Below are 19,847 nucleotides of genomic sequence, written 5' to 3'. Positions count from 1 at the left end.
AGCAATTAGAGAAAGAAGAACAAAAAAACGCCAAAGTTAGCAGAAAGAAAGAAATCATAAAGATCAGAGCAGAAATAAATGAAAAAGTAATGAAAGAAACAATACCAAACATCAATAAAACTAAAGGCTGGTTCTTTGAGAAGATAAACAAAATTGATAAACCATTAGACAGACTCACCAAGAAAAAAAGGAGAAGACTCAAATCAATAGAATTAGAAATGAAAAAGGAGAAGTAACAACTGACACTGCAGAAATACAAAGGATCATGAGAGATTACTACAAGCAACTATATGCCAATGAAATGGACAACCTGGAAGAAATGGACAAATTCTTAGAAAAACACAAGCCTCCAAGACCAAACCAGGAAGAAACAGAAAATATAAACAGACCAACCACAAGCACTGAAATTGAAACTGTGATTAAAAATCTTCCAGCAAACAGAAACCCAGGACCAGATGGCTTCACAGGCGAATTCTATCAAACATTTAGAGAAGAGCTAACACCTATCCTCAAACTCTTCCAAAATATAGCAGAGGGAGGAACACACCCAAACTCATTCTACTAGACCACCATTACCATGATACCAAAACCAGACAAAGATGTCACAAAGAAAGAAAACTACAGGCCAATATCACTGATGAACATGGATACAAAAATTCTCAACAAAATACTAGCAAACAGAATCCAACAGCACATTTAAAGGATCATACACCATAATCAAGTGGGGTTTATCCCAGGAACGCAAGGATTCTTCAATATATGCAAATGAATCAATGTGATACACCGTATTAACAAACTGAAGGATAAAAACCATATGATCATCTCAATAGATGCAGAAAAAGCTTTCAACAAAATTCAACACCCATTTATCATAAAAACCCTCCAAAAGTGGGCATAGAGGGAACCTGCCTCAACATAATAAAGGCCATATATGACAAACCCACAGCCAACATTGCTCTCAGTTGTGAAAAACTGAAACCATTCCCACTAAGATCAGGAAAACGACAAGGTTGCCCACTCTCACCACTATTATTCAACCTAGCTTTGGAAGTTTTAGCCACAGCAATCAGAGAAGAAAAAGAAATAAAAGGAATCCAAATCAGAAAAGAAGAAGTAAAGTTGTCACTGTTTGCAGATGACATGATACTATACATAGAGAATCCTAAAGACTCTACCAGAAAACTACTAGAGCTAATCAATGAATCTGGTAAAGCAGCAGGATACAAAATTAATGCACAGAAATCTCTTGTATTCCTATACACTAATGATGGAAAAATCTGAAAGAGAAATTAAGGAAACACTCCCATTTACCATTGCAACAAAAAGAATAAAATACCTAGGAATAAACCTACCTAAGGAGACAAAAGACCTGTATGCAGAAAACTATAAGGCACTGATGAAAGAAATTAAATATGATACAAACAGATGGAAAGATATACCATGTTCTTGGATTGGAAGAATCAACATTGTGAAAATGACTATACTACCCAAAGCAATCTACAGATTCAATGCAATCCCTATCAAACTACCAATGGCATTTTTCACAGAACTAGAATAAAAAATTTCACAATTTGTATAGAAACAGAAAAGACCCCGAATAGCCAAAGCAATCTTGAGAAAGAAAAACGAAGCTGGAGGAATCAGGCCACCGGACTTCAGACTACACTACAAAGCTACAGTAATCAAGACAATACAGTACTGGCACAGAAACAGAAATACCGACCAATGGAACAGGATAGAAAGCTCAGAGATAAAGCCACACACATATGGTCAACTTATTTTTGATAAAGGAGGCAAGAATATACAATGGAGAAAAGACAGCCTCTTCAATAAGTGATACTGGGAAAACTGGGCAGCTACATGTAAAAGAATGAAATTAGAACACTCCCTAACACCACACACAAAAATAAACTCAAAATGGGGGCTTCCCTGTGGCGCAGTGGTTGAGAGTCCGCCTGCCGATGCAGGGGACTTGGGTTCGTGTCCCGGTCCGGGAAGATCCCACATGCCGCAGAGCGGCTGGGGCCGTGAGCCATGGCCGCTGAGCCTGCGTGTCCGGAGCCTGTGCTCCGCAACAGGAGAGGCCACAACAGTGAGAGGCCCGCGTACCACAAAATAAATAAATAAATAAATAAATAAATAAATAAATAAATAAATAAATAAAAATAATTTAAAAAAAACCTCAAAATGGATTAAAGACCTTAATGTAAGGCCAGACACTATCAAACTCTTAGAGAAAAACATAGGCAGAACACTCTATGACATAAATCACAGCAAGATCCTTTTTGACCCACCTCCTAGAGAAATGGAAATAAAAACAAAAATAAACAAATGGGACCTAATGAAACTTAAAAGCTTCTGCACAGTAAAGGAAACCATAAACAAGACGAAGAGACAACCCTCAGAATGGGAGAAATTATTTGCAGATGAAGCAACTGACAAAGGATTAATCTCCAAAATTTACAAGCAGCTCATGCAGCTCAATATCAAAAAAACAAACAACCCAATCCAAAAATGGGCAGAAGACCTAAATAGACATTTCTCCAAAGAAGATATACAGATTGCCAACAAACAAATGAAAGAATGCTCAACATCACTAATCAGTAGAGAAATGCAAATCAAAACTACAGTGAAGTATACCTCACACTGGTCAGAATGGTCATCATCAAAAAATCTACAAACCATAAATGCTGGAGAGGGTGTGGAGAAAAGGGAACCCTCTTGCACTGTTGGTGGGAATGTAAATTGATACAGCCACTGTGGAGAACAGTATGGCGGTTCCTTAAAAAATTAAAAATAGAACTACCATACGACCCAGCAATCCCACTACTGGGCATATACCCTGAGAAAACCGTAATTCAAAAAATCATGTACCACAATGTTCACTGCAGCTCTATTTACAATAGCCAGAACATGGAAGCCACCTAAGTGTTCATCAACAGATGAATGGATAAAGAAGATGTGGCACATATATACAAATGGAATATTACTCAACCATAAAAAGAAACGAAATTGAGTTATTTGTAGTGAGGTGGATGGACCTAGAGTCTGTCATACAGAGTGAAGTAAGTCAGAAAGAGAAAAACAAATACCGTACACTAACACATATATATGGAATCTAAAAAAAAACAAAGGGGTTCTGAAGAGCCTAGGGGCAGGACAGGAATAAAGATGCAGAGGTAGAAAATGGACTTGAGGACAAGGGGAGGGGGAAGGGTAAGCTGGGACGAAGTGAGAGAGTGGCATGGACTTATATAAACTACCAAATGTAAAACAGATAGCTTGGGGAAGCAGCCACAAAGCACAGGGAGATCAGCTCAGTGCTTTGTGACAACCTAGAGGGGTGGGATAAGGGAGGATGAGAGGGAGACGCAAGAGGGAGGGGATATGGGGATATATGTACATGTATAGCTGATTCACTTTGTTATAAAGCAGAAACTAATACACCACTGGAAAGCAATTATACTCCAATAAAGATGTTTAAAAAAAAAATGAAGAGCAACAATAAGTGTTGGCAATAATGGGGAGAAACTGGAACCTACATACACTGCTGTTGGGAATGTAAAGTGATGCAGCCACTTTGGAAAATGGTTTGGTGGTTTCTCAAAATATTAAGCATAAAGCTACCATGTGACCCAGCAATTCCACTCAAGAGAAATGATATCATATACTCATCCAAATGATTTCACAAATGTTGATAGTAGCATTAATCATAATAGCCAAGAGGTAGAAATAATCCAAACATCCATCAACTGCTAAATGGATAAATAAAACGTTGGATATCTATACAATAGAATACTAGTTGGATATAAAAGAAATGAAGTATTGATACATGCTACAACTTGTATGAACCTCAAAAACTTTGTGCTAAATGAAAGAAGCCTGACACAAAAGCCCATATGTTGTATGACTGCATTTATATGAAATATTCCAGAAGAGGCAAATCTATAGAGAGCAGTTTAGTGCTTACCTAGAACTCGGGGTGGAAACAGGAAGGGATTGGTAATGGGTACTGGGTTTCACTTTGGGGTGATATAATGCTCTCAAATTAGATTGTGGTGATGCTTCCACAGCTCTGTGAATATACTAAAAACCACGGAACAGTATACTTTAAGTGACTGATTTTTATGGTATGTAAAATGTATCTCAATAAAGTTGTTTTTTAAAACCTGCTCCATTTTCTCATTCCCAACTTTACTTTTTATGATTCACCAACATAAACCTTCTCATCTGTCCATCTGGCGTCCAGTGAAAACCCCACACTCATTTTAGTTACTTGACTCTGCTCACATTCCTCCCCTACCTGAAGTACTCTCCCTAGGGTACAGTTAAGTCACATACTTATTTTGAAGATGTTTCTGACCAAGTCAATCCTCATAGACCTAATTACCCTCTAGATTTCATAACACTTATAACTTGTAACACTGTAACCTCAAGTATATACATAAAACAGTTTCACCTTATTTCCTATCAACGTCTAGATTTTGCCACAATCCCTAATTCTTGCCTTTAATCTCTTTTATCTTCTCAGAGACAAACTAGTTACTCCAGAATCATAAAGATCAAACATAATTGTGGAACTCAGCTAGGGCTCTAAGACAAAAAGGAAAAGGTGTACAACCAAAGAATACTGTAGCATAAGTAACATCAACAGTGAATGAAAAGCATGCTCCTTCCTCTCTTATGCCCTGCCAACTCACCAGCTTCACCAACCAGAACCCTGAGTACATCTTTGTATCCCCTTAACAGCACAGAATCTTGAACACAGATGGTACCAAAGGTCTACTAAATAACAAATTAATGCTTTTGAATGCAACTTCCTACATGTGTATTCAGGAGTCCCCAAACCTTAGCAAATACCTGAAATCTTAAAGCAGGAAATGGGAATGAGGAAAAACAAAACTAAAATGATGGGACATGCATTTACTTCTCGACAGTGTATTATGTTCTTACTGTGCATTTCAAGGTGGCATCTTACTGCTGTCCTCAAACCTGAGTATGTACCAGGCATCCTTATCTTTAAGTAGTTACTGGACTTCATTGTTATCAGAGCAAAAAAGAGCACTATTAAGAGAAGCAAGGACTTAGATGTGACACTTCACTTCCTCCTAACAGTAGGGTGCCAAGACTCAAACCCCTATGCCTCTACATGCAGTCCGGAAGAAATCCACACAATGAAGCTTGGAAGTGTAGAGATGTGTGAGGTGGGAATAAGGAGGAGCACTGCTTTCAGAGGAGAGTGTGTTGGTAGGCAGAAGACAAATCTTAGGAGTTGAACTGCTGAAAGCAACAAAGACAGTGGGCTCATAAAACAAAAGCCACAGACCGCTGAAACCTGTGCTAGACCCTGAATGCAGGAGCCTAGTATCAATGAATTCAAGAGCACCTTTCTGACACTCTGAATAGACAAAGCCTAATTCCACTACATAAAATTCCTCAACCTGGCCCTGGAGTACTATGAACATAGAACATTTCTCATTTGTTTAGCTTCAGAAATACATTTTCGGACTTCCCTCGTGGCACAATGGTTAAGGATCCACCTGCCAATGCAGGGGACACAGGTTTGAGCCCTGGTCCGGGAAGATCCCACATGCCGTGGAGCAGCTAAGCCCATGTGCCGTAACTACTGAGCCTGCGAGTCACAACTACTCAGCCCACGTACCACAGCTACTGAAGCCCGCACGCCTAGAGCCCATGCTCCACAGCAAGAGACGCCACTGCAACGAGTAGCCCCCACTTGCCTGCAACTAGAGAAAGCCCGTGTGCAGTCACTTAGACCCAACACAGCCAAAAATAAATAAATAAAATTTAAAAAGCCCCGATTTAAAAAAAAAAATACATCTTCCTCCTTTCTCTGTATTTATTCTTATTTGGTAATTTACCTTGTGTTGTTTAGTGTCCAAAATGCACATATTGTAATCATTCAGACTTGCTTAGGGGATTTCTCTGGTGGTAAAGCAGTTAGCTCCAAATTTATAATTATTTAAGTTTGTTACAGATTTTTTTTACTTGTTTAACTTGGGTCTCTTTAATAATTCCCTTTATATTTGTAAAAACTCCTTTAGATTATACATTTCCTTCTTTATCATTTACTTTTTAATATTTGGTAGTTTAGATTAAGGGATCATGAAATGTATTTAAGGTGGGTAATTCTTCTTCACTTCAATATTCAGATGACTATTAAGGTGCAAAGAGAAAATTAACAACATAAATGGCTAAAAGAGAATGTTTTCTTCAATTTACATATTGTTATTTTATCATCTGCTGCCTTCTTTGAACTCATATACAGATGCTAACACTCCTACTTTAAATGTTCAACCAAGCGTTTTTATTCTGCTTTTTGCAGAAGGCTATCATCTAGATTTCTTCAAACCACATATGAAGAAAGACAGCATTTGATTATTATTTTGAATAATGATTTTGACACATCAGGATAACTTCTCCCAGTGAATATGCTGTTCAATAATATGAAGAGAAAGCATCATTATCAAGAGTCAGAATATACTGAACCAGAGAGAGTAGTTTTGTACAGGTCTTGTCATTTGATGAAATCACAAAAATATATAAAGAATCTTGACTTCTCAGAGATACAGAAATCAGTAAATAAATGAAAGAAATACAAAAAGCACCACTCATCAACATACATTTCTCTTTGTACCTTATACTACTGGTCAATGATTTTAAACAGGCTGTCTAATTGGTAAATGAAAGGCTTTCAATTGCCGACGTGTAAGAAAAACTGGTAACTTTTAAATTTCCTGCAACAAGAGCAGGCTGACAATATGTGGTGCATAGCAGGAGCTCAAAGAATAATTGCTGAACAAAGAATTAAAATAAAAGCCTTCATGAGGTATACAGACTAAATAATTTCTTATGAAAAATATATTTTCTAAAGACTGTGAAAAAGAAAATATTCACATGTATGCTTTTCTATTTTAGTTCCATCTCTTAAAATAACAGTTACACCCAAAAATGTAACTTGGGGGTTGAATTTGCAGAAAAGATCTCTTAGAATTTTTATTAATTTCTTCAAATTTCTCTAGTTCACCAATTCACAGTTATAAAAAAGGCAACTAGAGTACTAAATTAAAAATCCACTCCTTTCAGTCACAACGTAGGTAATACAGCTGGTTGGACAGAAAATTAGAGAAGTGTGAATTTTCTATGCACGTTTTTTAAGGATTATTATCAACAAAGTTTCATGTTCTATCCACATAACTCTCATTAAATTTGAAGCAAACCCTCAAATGAAAAATATCAGAGAGCAATATATCCCCCAAGATGGGAAGCACAGCTTACCTTAACTTGAAAAAGTTCTCCAGCCCCCTCACAGTCATTGGATGTGATTACTGGAGTATGAATATGCACAAAGCCACTGTCCTGGAAGAAAAAGAGAAACCACTTTTCTCAGTATATTTGTATGTGAAACACTTCCAAGAACATACACTTCATTATATGATTCAAATAGCACTAAGAGAATGCCATATCAAATCCCTCCTTAATCCCCAAAATAAAACTATTAAAATATCAAATGGAGAGTTTACTATGCACAAAGAATTTTAAATCAGAACTGACTTAGACAATATCTAGTCCAATCTCCTCACTGGAAAGACACGGAAATTGAGGCCCAGAGAGATTTAATGAGAGGCCAAAATCATACAACGAGTCAGAGTCAGAGCCGGGACTAGAACCTAGGTGCTCAGGATCTCTCTCTGGTGCCATTTCTTCTTCCCACTTTTCCAACAGACTGATAGTGATTTAACACACACGCACACACACGCACAGTCACTCAGGGCTAATGCATAATGATGTTGCCCACACTGCTAAGGGAATAAAAGTGATCAATATTAAGTTGTTATTTTGGAATGAGACCCTCAATTGTAACAAACCACCAAAAAGGAGATAAATTAAGGTTGACAGTCAGGGACCGCAGAAATAAACAGCAAAAAGGCAGGAATGATTTTTAGGAAGTCTGTCATTAAACTGATGGCACAGTGCACCGCACATGGCACAGGCAGTGCACTTCCTTTGCCTCAAGGAAGATTGTGAGCAGCAAACCCATCCATTACTAAGGCACCCAACTGCAATCCTTCTGCTCTAAAGTCTGAGACTATTTCCATTAGTGAACCACAAAAGCTGTTGCTAGTAAAACTGAAATAACCCAGCAACTTCAAGGTTATGCTTCTTTCACTTTGACTATGGATGTAGGCGAAAGGTTACAGAGAGCATAAATGCTGCAGGGTGGGGGTGGAGGCAGCTAAAGTGAATTTATTCTGCAAAGGCATAAGAGTATGTGTTCAATGTAAACATTTTGTTCTTGACATCAATACAATAAGTTCATATATATCCATCTAATCTCTGCTAAATTCTGCCAGTACCTACTGGTGGAATGTAAAATATGTCAGTGTATTACCAGGGGCCGCCCAAATTTACCCCTTCCTTCCTAAAAAGATTGAATTCAAGTATTCTGGCTATGATACAAAGTATCCAGCCAACAACTTGCCTTATGATGTAGACTGATTAAATTTTCAAGCTATAAATTAGGAGTCTCAGTAAGTGTTCAAATATGTACTTAATCTGGGAACAACGTGTGGTGAGGTGCTGCACAGAGCACATTATAGAGAACAAATGAAATAGAATCAATAACATTACTGCATAAAATTTTTATCTCCTAGAAGCCAAGAATTATGGACATGAATCATTTATTCCACATAAGGCAACTATGAGCATGAGTGCAGTAAACAAAGAAAGGAAGTGAAAAATCCAAAGGAAACAAGGGTGGCGAGAGGGAGGAGAAAATTTAACGGCTAAATATAATTGCCTAAGTTAGAACTGGTCAACTGCCACAAGGAACAATGCTGTAAATCTTATGAAAATAACTGTATGGGATTTTTTTTTTAATCACTCAAATAGTGGGAATTATTCTCAATTCTCAAATAATGCTAAACCTTTCAAAAGGCATCATCAGCTTTTTAAGCCTTAACAGTGCTAGCAAGGCTTATCATATCAAAGTCTATATCATTACCACCAAAAGTTATACAGGAGAGGGTACAAAGGAACAACAAAGACGAGAACAAAGTCCACAAAAGAGAAAGTGGATAGAGAAGTAGGAAAATAAATAGCAGGAGTACTCTCAGAGGCTGCCTCCAGTGGGGTTCCACTGTCAGGTACTTATCCTATCCCACAGCAAAGGGGTTCCTAATAAGAGAGATGAAGGCCAGAGAAGGGGTCAAAAATTTTGGCCCAATTATTCAGATCCCACCCATCACCTCTAAATATCTAAGTATTTTGATAGATACACATTGCTATAACCAGATATTTATAAGGCAATGAATGAGTATCTGAAAATTACAAAATTCATGTACTAAGGCCCATACACATCACTCAAAGAGTCATGGACTATATTTTTCTTTAACACACACAAAATAAATATTTAATCAGACTCAACAAAAAAGAAACATGACAGCAATTGCTAGCCACAGACACACCACTGGCGACAAAAAGTGACAGCAAGAGACCAAAAAAACAAAACAAAAACCAAAAAAACACCCCATAAAAAGCAGTCACAGGAACTCAAAGACACAGCAGTCTAGGGTCATTCAACGCAGGGTCAAAGAACACTCCTCACCATGACAGGCTTTGAAGGCACTGCCATACTGAGAAGAGAACAATCTGATACTCAGAGGAAGAACCTCAACTCACCAGGAAAGGGCAAACTCTTTTCTGTTGGCTCACTTCAGGAAGCCAGGGAAGTATGTAATACATTTTAAGATAACTGCCACTGGAAATTAGAAAAAAAATTGGTGCCTAAAGAGATAATCCTATTATTTGAGAAACTCAGCTCTTGTAAATAACTCATTTTTTGAGAATTCTAGATAGTCATGTTTTAGTACTCAGCAAATGTGTCAATTTTATAAGCAAAGCAAGTTATACACTAAACATTTTTGATACTCAAACCAAAAAACTCTAGATCCTTAAAGTATCCTAACTAAAAGGTTTGTGCTCAAGTTTCTTTTTCCCTATATTTTCAAGGTCTGAAATTTTTGAAAATTTTACATTTTAGTTCTTAACATGTTTTAGGGAGCCTAAAGTAACAAACATAGAAACAGTACCAAATATAGGATAATATATAAATAATATTTAATATGTCCTATAGTACTCCCATTATTTCTTTAAACAATTCAATCCTGTCACATACACAAGTGGGTGACATCTTAGAAGGAGGTATCAGGATTATATTTTCCAGAGCTTTACAATTAAAAAGTGAATTTATAAGACTCAAAAGTACCTACCTTTATAACCATCACCAACAGTGCTAAAATTCATTATTTTCAACCACCTAAAATATTTTTTAAATTTTACTTTACTTTGCTTATTCTTTGATTTCAGAGTTTTCTAGTGTTTTTTATTATTTTAAAATTATTTACATACCTGTGAAAACTTCAAGTAATAAGAAATGTATAAATTAGGTAAAACCCACTTGTTAATGGATTGCCAATACCACCACCTACTGGCCAGAAATCCATAAAATTTTCAGAATTAAAGCAGATCCACTGACTTTATCAGCTGTTAAAGCCATATAGGGAAAAAAGATTTTTACATCTGAACAAATTTTCTGTTTGTATGGTTCAAGCACTATTGAAAAGCCATATGGATGGGACTTCCCTGGTGGCGCAGTGGTAAAGAGCCCACCTGCCAATGCAGGGGACACGGGTTCAAGTCCAGGAAGATCCCACATGCCGCGGTGCAACTAAGCCCGTGTGCCACAACTACTGAGCCTGTGCTCTACAGCCCTCGAGCCACAACTACAGAAGCCTGCGCGCCTAGAGCCCGTGCTCTACAACAGGAGAAGTCACTGCAATGAGAAGCCAATGCACCGCAATGAAGAGTAGCCCCCTGCTCACCGCAACTAGAGAAAGCCCATGGGCAGCAACGAAGACCCAACACAGCCAAAAATAAATAAATAAATTTATTTAAAAAAAAAAGCCATATGGAAGATGCATAAGAAAGTTTATGAGAGCATATGTAAACACACCCTTTCACACTATAATGGGATGACACTGTATAATGTGATTTATTTTTCTTTGTTTATTCTTATGCTTTAAAGCCATGATGTTCTTTAGCTGTCACATCGAAAATTACCTCTTAAGGAGCTTTTCAAAGAGCAAGAACTTCCTTCGTGTGCCATGGCAGGGCTGGGCCTGCATGAATTTGGATGCTGTCCAAGGGAAGGGTACGCTGTCAGACAATCTTTGCAAGTGAGCTGGATCTGGAGAAGTGGTTTAGGAAGAGTTCCAAAACTACATGGAATAATACTGAACTTTATCCATTGGGTCACTCTTGCTTTTGGAGCCCTTCCATCCACCACATGGAAGGAGGGTCCGTTCACCTCATCAACTTACAAACTACATTCCACTGTGGCTTTCCCGGGTTGGGGGAAATGGCTGAAAAGCAAAGCTAAATGAGACAAAATGTCTTTAGGCATTAGATCAATCTACTTGATCAACACCAATAATTTTTTAAAATTAGTGCTTACTGTATATAAAATGTCTGCGACTAAAATGTAGAAATAGGAACTAGATTTACCCTCCCATTTGAAACAACAACAAAAAAACAAAAACAGGGCTTCCCTGGTGGCGCAGTGGTTGAGAGTCCACCTGCCGGTGCAGGGGACGCGGGTTCGTGCCCCGGTCTGGGAGGATCCCGCATGCCGCGGAGCGGCTGGGCCCGTGAGCCATGGCCGCTGAGCCTGCGCGTCCGGAGCCTGTGCTCCGCAGCAGGAGAGGCCATGACAGTGAGAGGCCCGCGTACCGCAAAAAAAAAAAAAAAAAAAAATCCACAAGCAAACCACATGAAATGCTGGTTTTCAAGACACTGGATATCAGACAACAAAGGATAGTGATCCCTGAGAGATAGCAAACAAACACAGTGAACCCTACCAGCAGCCCAGCTTACTACCTTGAGATTTTCCAGGCCACAGCAGGAAGAAGGGAGAAATAAAGTGGAGCCCAGCAGACTCCCTGAGTTGAGGAGACCAAAGTGGCTAGAACTGACAGGACAGAGTACCAGAGAGCAGACAGTTGTCCAACAACTCCAGAGATGTACAGGGAGTCACCCTGGAGTATTAGGTGGAGGAATGATCAGCACATGCAAGTGAGGAAACTATCCAAGGCCAGGGAAAGAACCATCCACAACGATTAGAGGAAACAGCGCCTGCTGCTCGTATGTGGCTGGAAACAATGCCTGCTCCCACAAACCAGGCTGGAAAATCTTGTAATTCACAAGGCACTACGTAGAATACTCAGGAAGGCTTTGCCTCAGTAGTGGGGAATAATCAGACGCAGACTGAGCACTGCTCCAGATTTACTTAACAAATCATAAAAGCAAGACCCTTCCAGTAACTTAACTACATACCAAAACAAAGCTTAAGAAGCTTTATAAATATCCAGCACCCAACAAGGTAAAATTAACAAGGTCTGGCACCTAATCAAAGATTAGCAGATATACGAAGAAGCAGGAAAACATAACCTATAATGAAGAGACTAATCAATCAATTAAAACTGACTTATAGCTGACACGTTAGAAGGACGTAAAAAGTTACTAAACAGCTATGAAAACTACAGTTTTAACTAAAACTGTATTGCATATGTTCAAAAAAGTTAAGTAGAGACATGGAAGACACTAAAAAAAAAAGGCCCAAATCAAACACTTAGATATGAAGCCTTTCACTTAGATATGGGGTGAAAAATGCACTGGATAGGAATAAGAAATTAGGCACTGCAGAAGAGAAGATTGGTAAGCTTGAAGACATAGGAATAGAAACTATCCAAAAGAAACACGCTGGAAAAAAAAGATTTTTTAAAAAGAAAAGAACATCTGAGAGCTATTGGGATATCATCAAGTGGCCTAATATATGGGTAACTGAAGTCCCCAAAGGAGAGAGGTAACATAAAAATATTTGATGAAATAATGACTGAAAAACTTGGTGAAAATTAAAATGCATAGATCCAAGAAATTCAATGAACTCCAAATACAAGAAACATAAAGAAAACTCTGCCAAGGCACACATAAATCAAATCACTCAAAACCAGTGATAAACAGAAAATTTAAAATCAGCCAAAGAAAAAAGTACCACACAATAAAGGGTGCTTGGAATAAATAACCTGAAGAACTTTCAGGATAATACTCCAGTATTACAATTATTCAACTTCTTCACAAGAAAGAACACCTAGAAGCAAAGCTCCTTACCTTAAAGAAAGAATGGATAGCGGCTGTGGCTTCACTGCGAACCCTCAGTATAGAACCCAGAACATTAGTCCTACACCTAAGGTGAGGGTATTGTCTCAGATACTCCAGAGGATGCCTCTCTTTATATTTAAAAGGGAAAGCCTGACAATAAAAGGAAAAACAAGTTAGAAGCTAAAAGAAATAGTTTTATAAAATCAGTTTACAGGGCATTTGTTAAATAGTAATGCTTTAGAATAAAACTAAGACGCTTTTGTTCCTTATTTCTTAACATAACTGAACATGGTCCACATTAATTCTAACAAGTTAGAACAGTGAGTGAAATCAGAAAGATGTGGGTTTAAATTCAGCTCTACTACTTATTAGCTTTGTAACCTTGGGCAAAGTTACTTATTATCACCAAGGCTAATCTGTTATTTATCAAATTTCTATCGGTTAGCTATCAATCACTACTTACAAATAGAGAGATTAGGATATAGTTACCCAAAACACTCCACTGTTTGGCACACATGAGTTTAGAATATTGTAGATATTAAACAGTATGTTTTCTACAGCTGTATACACACAGCTGGTATTGAATTTTAAAATTGCCCAAATGTCTTGAAAGTCCACAAGCGCTCATAATCAATTAGCACTATTTATCACCATTTATCAACATGTGCTGCTGTTTCAGAACATGAGCGAGGGTCAACAGCTTTGTATCATCTGGACGAGCAATGTATATTCATAACAATTTTAAAGGAAATTATGACTCTACCTAGAAAAATTTCCCTGCCCCCACTCATTTTACAAGATTGAGAAGATAGGATAAAAGTTTCAGACCAAAACCAAAGTTTCAATAAAAAAGATAACAGAGAAGCTAAGTAAAAGAACTCTAAAACAGGCTACCAACATAGCTATCTATTCCTTTCAGGCCTTGTGCACACATTAATTTATGTCATATAGAAATACGTCCCATACCTACGAAAGTGACAATATGATCACATTAATAGGAATCTGGGGACTGTTAGCAGGTTCAGAATTCCCTAATGCTGAATACTTAAAAATGACACTGAAATGAGGGGGAAGAGTAGTGGAAAGCATCAATACCCACCAAGGGAAAACAATTTAAGAAGAGTAAAACACATGGCAAATTTTTAATAATCAAACATCCCTCTAAAAAAGCAAAAATAAAAATGGTTAACATTTCAATTATCCAAAAGAACTAAAAATGAATTTGAATTAAAATGATGCTATTTCCCTATATTCCTCATTTTTTGTTCATTAAATATTTGAAGATGAGTGTAGCTAAACCACAGGGGGTTAAAATGGCTAGCACATAAACTTCAGCTGTGCCACTAATCAGCAATATAACCTAATGCAAGCCATTCTACCTGATTGGGTCTCATTTTCTCCAAATAGAAACTGGATTGATAATCTATGGTTTTATTCCCTCTAACCTCTTTATCAGGCTATACATAAAAAGCTACTAACAGAAGAGTCTTGCAAAAACAGGAATAAACATGTCTTAATGTAGAATTTCTTATCTTTGTTCAGCCTAAGCATCCCCACAGTCTAGCACCATCCAACAGAATTTTCTGTGATAAACGGAAATGATCTGTACCTGTGCAATGCAGTACGGTAGCTGCTAGCTACATGTGATCACTGAGCACTTGAAATGTGGCTAATGTCACTGAGGAACAGAATTTTTAATTTAATTTTAACTGATTTAATATTAAATAGCCATGGGTGGCTAGTGGCTATTGCACCAGATGGTACAGTTCTAGATCATGCAAAAGTAATTTCTAGGCAGAGCTTTCCTAAGAACGTGGTTTGCCCTGGTATGTCTTTGTCACTGCAGCTGACTAGGCATGCTTGTAAAGTGGCAAATCTCAACAGTGACAGACACCACAGAGATACACAGAGTATTATCACTTAGCTCTCACTCCTAAGGCTCCAGCCGTCTACATAAATACTTTTTGCTACTCTTTCTACATTCCTCAGTCTATAGCCTGTTCCAATTACCTAGAAGTCACAATCGAAAAGTTCCAAGTGCCATCTTCCCAATAATCATACTTAAAACGTTGCTAATGTTTTAAATTAAGCCTTAACGGCCTCCATAATCGTGTCACAACACATACCTTGGCATCACAATTTCCAACAACTTCAATTTTTTCTGCCTTCAGTTCCACATTTTGCCTTTTGGACAAACTTTTTACCAGCTGCCCTTGAACTTCCACGGAACTCCCAAAGGCCAGTTCTCTATAATAACAAAACAATAGCATAAACAAGATCTTACATGTAGCCCTCATATTAATACCAACCTTGCTCTCAAAACATTAAACTATTATTTATTTATTTATTTGGCTGCACCAGGTCTTAGTTGCGGCATGCGGGATCTAATTCCCTGACCAGGGATCAAATCCAGGCCCCCTGCATTAGGAGCATGGAGTCTTAACCACTGGACCACCAGGGAAGTCCCTAAACCATTTAATGATAGAAGATTTTATCTTTAATTGGGTTAAGAGCTGCACATAGTTGAGAGAGAAGCAAAGGATAGGTGGGGGATATTGTCATGTGAAGATGTTAGAGAGAGGAGAGAAGGATCTTGATTCTAAGTATTTGGACTTGAGCCTCAAAGCTATGAAAAGAAGATTTGTTTAGAAAGATCACTGAGGGGGCGATATGAACACTTAGATTAGGGAAATGGGGAACAGAGGAGATGAAAAAAATTCAAAGTACTCTTTAAAACAAACAAACAAACAAACAAACAAAACCTCACCTACTGTCAAAGCTTGAATCTGCTACAACCTGAAGGCTTTCCAAAGATGACCCATCATTTACATGCAGGAACAAGACTTCCTTCTGGGATCGGACTGAACGAATCCATCCCTTATGAGAAATATTTCTAAATGTGAGTTTAAAATACAAACATTTTATATTTTCATTACACATACACACAGAGGACTAAATGAAAAAAAATAAGTCTTCATAATCCCGCCTGAACAAATCAATTGCTTTTAGTTTACCAATATGCATATATAATTTTATATGGTCCTCATCACAGTGAAATACAGCTTTGGCATTCCACCTTTTTTGCTGTTGTCGTTTTGTTAATAAAGCTCATCATTCTGAATAAGATGTCCCAAATCCCGTTAGGTTGATGAGCCTAATTCACATAACCAATCCCCCTAATATTCCAGGTTTTCTTCCTGCCCCTGCCCCTCTCCCCCACCAGTACACGTAATAGGGTACACATTTTGGTTCCTTTCTCCTTTTATATCAAATTCCCAGAAGGGAGATTATGTAGTTATAGACTAGAAACATCTTTATGGGGTTTTCTTTTTTACAAACTATCATACTAAAAGAGTTCTCAGGAAACTTATTATGATCATATTAAGTAGCACATAAACTTTCAAAGACACTCTGAATTTAAATGACAGGTATGCATGAGTACAAATGAGATGTCTTCAAGTAGAACACTAAAAACAGCTCTCTCACAGATGACAACCTCTATGCTAGTTAAATTTAACTAGCATAGAGCTTGAGAGAATATTCTAGCAGCCTCTGAACAACTGTGAACAGTTGATGGTGTTTGGTTAACCATCAAATGTGCTTGGGAAAAGTGAGATAATCCTACTTAGAAAAACTGTACTGATCCTGACTTTCTTTGTATCCCCACCACACCCTAATAGACACTGTTATTAAAGCCCTTCTATTACTTATTTGCATGTCCATAATATTTTGTGGATTTAGGAATCACATTTTTAGTTGCATTGAAGGCTATTGTCAGGCACACAGTAGAAAATCCATGAATATATCCAGTGGAAGAATATCTATCATGTACTGAACATCTACTATGTAACAAACATTTTAATTACTACGTTCTTCATATACTGTTTCACCTCCTCCTCACAACAGCAATGTGGATTATCATTATTCCCGTTTTACAAGTGAAGAATTAAGGCTCAGAGAAGTTAAATAACCTGCCTGAGGCCACACTGCTGGTAAACGGCAGAGCCTGAATTTAAACCTAAGTCTACTAGGAAGTGCTTGATCTTTCTCCAGGGCTATGCTGAATAAAGCGTAAATTGCCTCAGTCTCACATACAAGGCCCTTCATAAATTGAACACGCCCAATCCAAAGCACCAATGTCTTGCTTTTTACTTGTTAGTAAAAGTTAACATTTATGGAGCACTGTTTAATGTACTTCTGTCCTAAGCTCTTTTTAAGTATTTTTCTACTTAATCCTCACAAGAACTATCACTTTAGAGATGAAACATATTTAGAGAAGTTAGGATAACCTTGTTAAATACTCAAGGTTACCAAGTAGTACAGGTGGAATTCAAACACAGAACTCAGTTCAAAGTTCATGTTCTTGTCAACAAGCTCTTCTGAAATGATATTTCCACCCTATCCCTGGTTCCTGTGCCTGAGGAACACATCCTTCTGGACTCAGCTGAAATGTCACCTCACGCAAGAAGTCTTCTTTGACCTCCTCACACTGTTAAGAACTTCCCTCTCTGTATTCTCAAAGTTTTCTATTTATACCACTAATACTTATCACATTGTTGTCATTCCTTGTCTTATCCATCAGACCAGGACTGTCTGACAAAAATATGTGAGCCACATATGTAATTTTACTTGCTTAGTGGTTACATAAGAAATGGGTTAAATTAATTTTAATAGTATATTTTATTGAACCCAAAATATATATCAACATGTAATCAATATTAAAAATACTGAGATAGTTTGCATTCTTTTGTTCTTCAAAATTAGTGTCTATTTTACAATTACAGTACCACTCAATTCAGATACTTCTAAATTACACTGCACAGCACTAAAGTGAAAGCCTCTAACCTAGCGAGTATGTTCCATTCTTGTCACCTTTGAATCCTCTCTAGACTAGCACACAAAGGTATTAATGTATGCCGAATTAATAGATTAATGCAGGAAAAAGTTTTGATTTGGATAATAGAAAGAATATGAAACCCAAAGAAATGCAAAGAGGGGGAAATTGGTCATACTGCTAAAAATCAAGGATACGTGAGGACAGCAAAAATAACTGCATCAGTGTGTTTCAGCAACCTAGTAAGTCAAACCTCCTTGCTTGGTCTGCTCCTTTAAGGAGGTACCTTCTGTGTGGAGCCGCTGCAAATATTATTATTAACAAGAGAAATGATAGCAACTAACATTTATTCACGGTGGGCCACTGCTCTAAATGTTTTGTAACTAATATTCAGGACTCTGTGAGGTAAGGACTATTATCTCCATTCTCGTAAGAGGGAACTGAGGTTTAGAGCACGTTAAGTGACACGCCCGTAATTAACAAGCTACTAAGCGGCAGAGATTTAAACCGAGGCAGCTTGACTCCAGAGCTCTTTCAGACTGCTACACTCCACTCGTTCTCCTAATTTATTAACATAAGTTTTATGCAAAGCCCCATTTTAGGCACTGAGGTGGTTAAAAGTTCAATAAAAGGTATGGTTTAGTTGAACAAATATTTACCGCCAGCTATGTGTGACTATCAAGACGGGTAAGACATAGTTCCTGCACTCAAGGAGCTATATAACTGTGGACACACGTTATGAGGGACAAAAGAAAAGGGGCTCGTTCATTTTGCTGTATGATTAACAAGTTTACGGGTAATAACCTGTATCATGAAAGCAAAGTTCCAGCACTTTCCAGGCAAAACTAACGGTAACCAATGAGAGGAGAAAAACGTGGACCCACACGATTGTCTACATTTTCTAACTTTGCCCTGCCGGTCGTTCTGTCCGACCCGACAGCACAAGGATAGCCTAGACGTGGACGTGCCATATCAGTCAACGAAAAAGACAAACCCACCGCCTTCCGATACACTAACCTGGACCTTAACGCGCTGCCCACTTGCGTTCTGGGCCCCGAGAGCGTCCCGCACGCTCAGTTTGGCTGAAGGTTTGTGCCTTGGGCAGGGAGCCGAGGAACAGGAGCGCAGGGCTCGGAGCACGCACCGGGCCCCGAACATAGCGCGGCCGCCCCAGGCCCTTCTCGGGACCAGCCCTGATCCCAGCGCGTGCGGACCCTGCCTACGGGAACCCTCTCTTCTCCTCGCCTCTTCCGGGCCGCAGCCCTGCCCTCAGGCACTCCAAAGTCCCCCGCTGGCTCCCTTCTCCTTCACGGGCCCCAGCTCGTGGAGAAGCTCTGCTTTCCCCCACCCCGAAAGGGCGGAAAGGACACAAGACGTTCAGCTGCGAACGGCCAAAGAGAAAGCGCACGCCTTGAGCTCCCGGGACACCCCACAACCCCGCGTGGCTTCTAAACTCACGCGCTTCCTCCTAGCTGAAACACGCGCGGCACCCACCCCTACGTCACCACGCCAACGCTAACGTCATCACGCTACGAGGAAGTTCAGAGGGAGCATGCGTACTTGTGACTCCATGTAAAGAGGCGGCGAAGCGGAGGAAGGGGCGGGGTCAGGAGCTGAGATGGGGCGGAGTTAAGACGCTAGGGTTGTAGAGGTTAGCGTTGAAGGAACTAGGTAACCCGCTTGGGGCGAGGTATAAGAGTCTTCATTTCTAAAGCTTCCGGGTGATGCTGAGGAACGCAAAGTGAAGGGCGAGGAGTGACTGATGCAGAAGGAA

At 38.7% G+C, this 19,847-nt stretch overlaps 1 protein-coding gene across 5 annotated transcripts in view; it reads right to left on the bottom strand.

Moving 5' to 3' along the window:
- The window catches only part of NARS2 (asparaginyl-tRNA synthetase 2, mitochondrial), a 143,190-nt gene extending 123,612 nt beyond the window's left edge, over positions 1–19,578 (bottom strand). For 3 of the 5 annotated variants that reach the window (XR_009520383.1, XR_009520384.1, XM_060018199.1), the window contains exons 1-5: positions 19,091–19,576; positions 16,007–16,116; positions 15,366–15,486; positions 13,249–13,389; positions 7,300–7,380 (exon numbers count right to left, since the gene is read on the bottom strand). Coding sequence is in view for 3 of the 5 variants with exons in the window: in XM_060018199.1 (XP_059874182.1) it covers positions 7,300–7,380; positions 13,249–13,389; positions 15,366–15,486; positions 16,007–16,116; positions 19,091–19,231 (594 nt within the window). In the remaining 2 variants the exon portion in view is untranslated. Of the gene's footprint in view, positions 1–7,299; positions 7,381–13,248; positions 13,390–15,365; positions 15,487–16,006; positions 16,117–19,090 lie in introns of all 5 variants that reach the window. The other 2 variants (XM_069540928.1, XM_060018200.1) reach the window with 2 other exon arrangements.
- Positions 19,579–19,847: the final 269 nt, after the last annotated feature.

The sequence above is a fragment of the Delphinus delphis genome, chromosome 8 (genome assembly GCF_949987515.2).
Source record: "Delphinus delphis chromosome 8, mDelDel1.2, whole genome shotgun sequence".
Classification (NCBI taxonomy): Eukaryota; Metazoa; Chordata; class Mammalia; order Artiodactyla; family Delphinidae; genus Delphinus; species Delphinus delphis.
The sequence above is the reverse complement of the archived record's forward strand: the minus strand, read 5'-3'. Positions and strand labels throughout refer to the sequence as shown.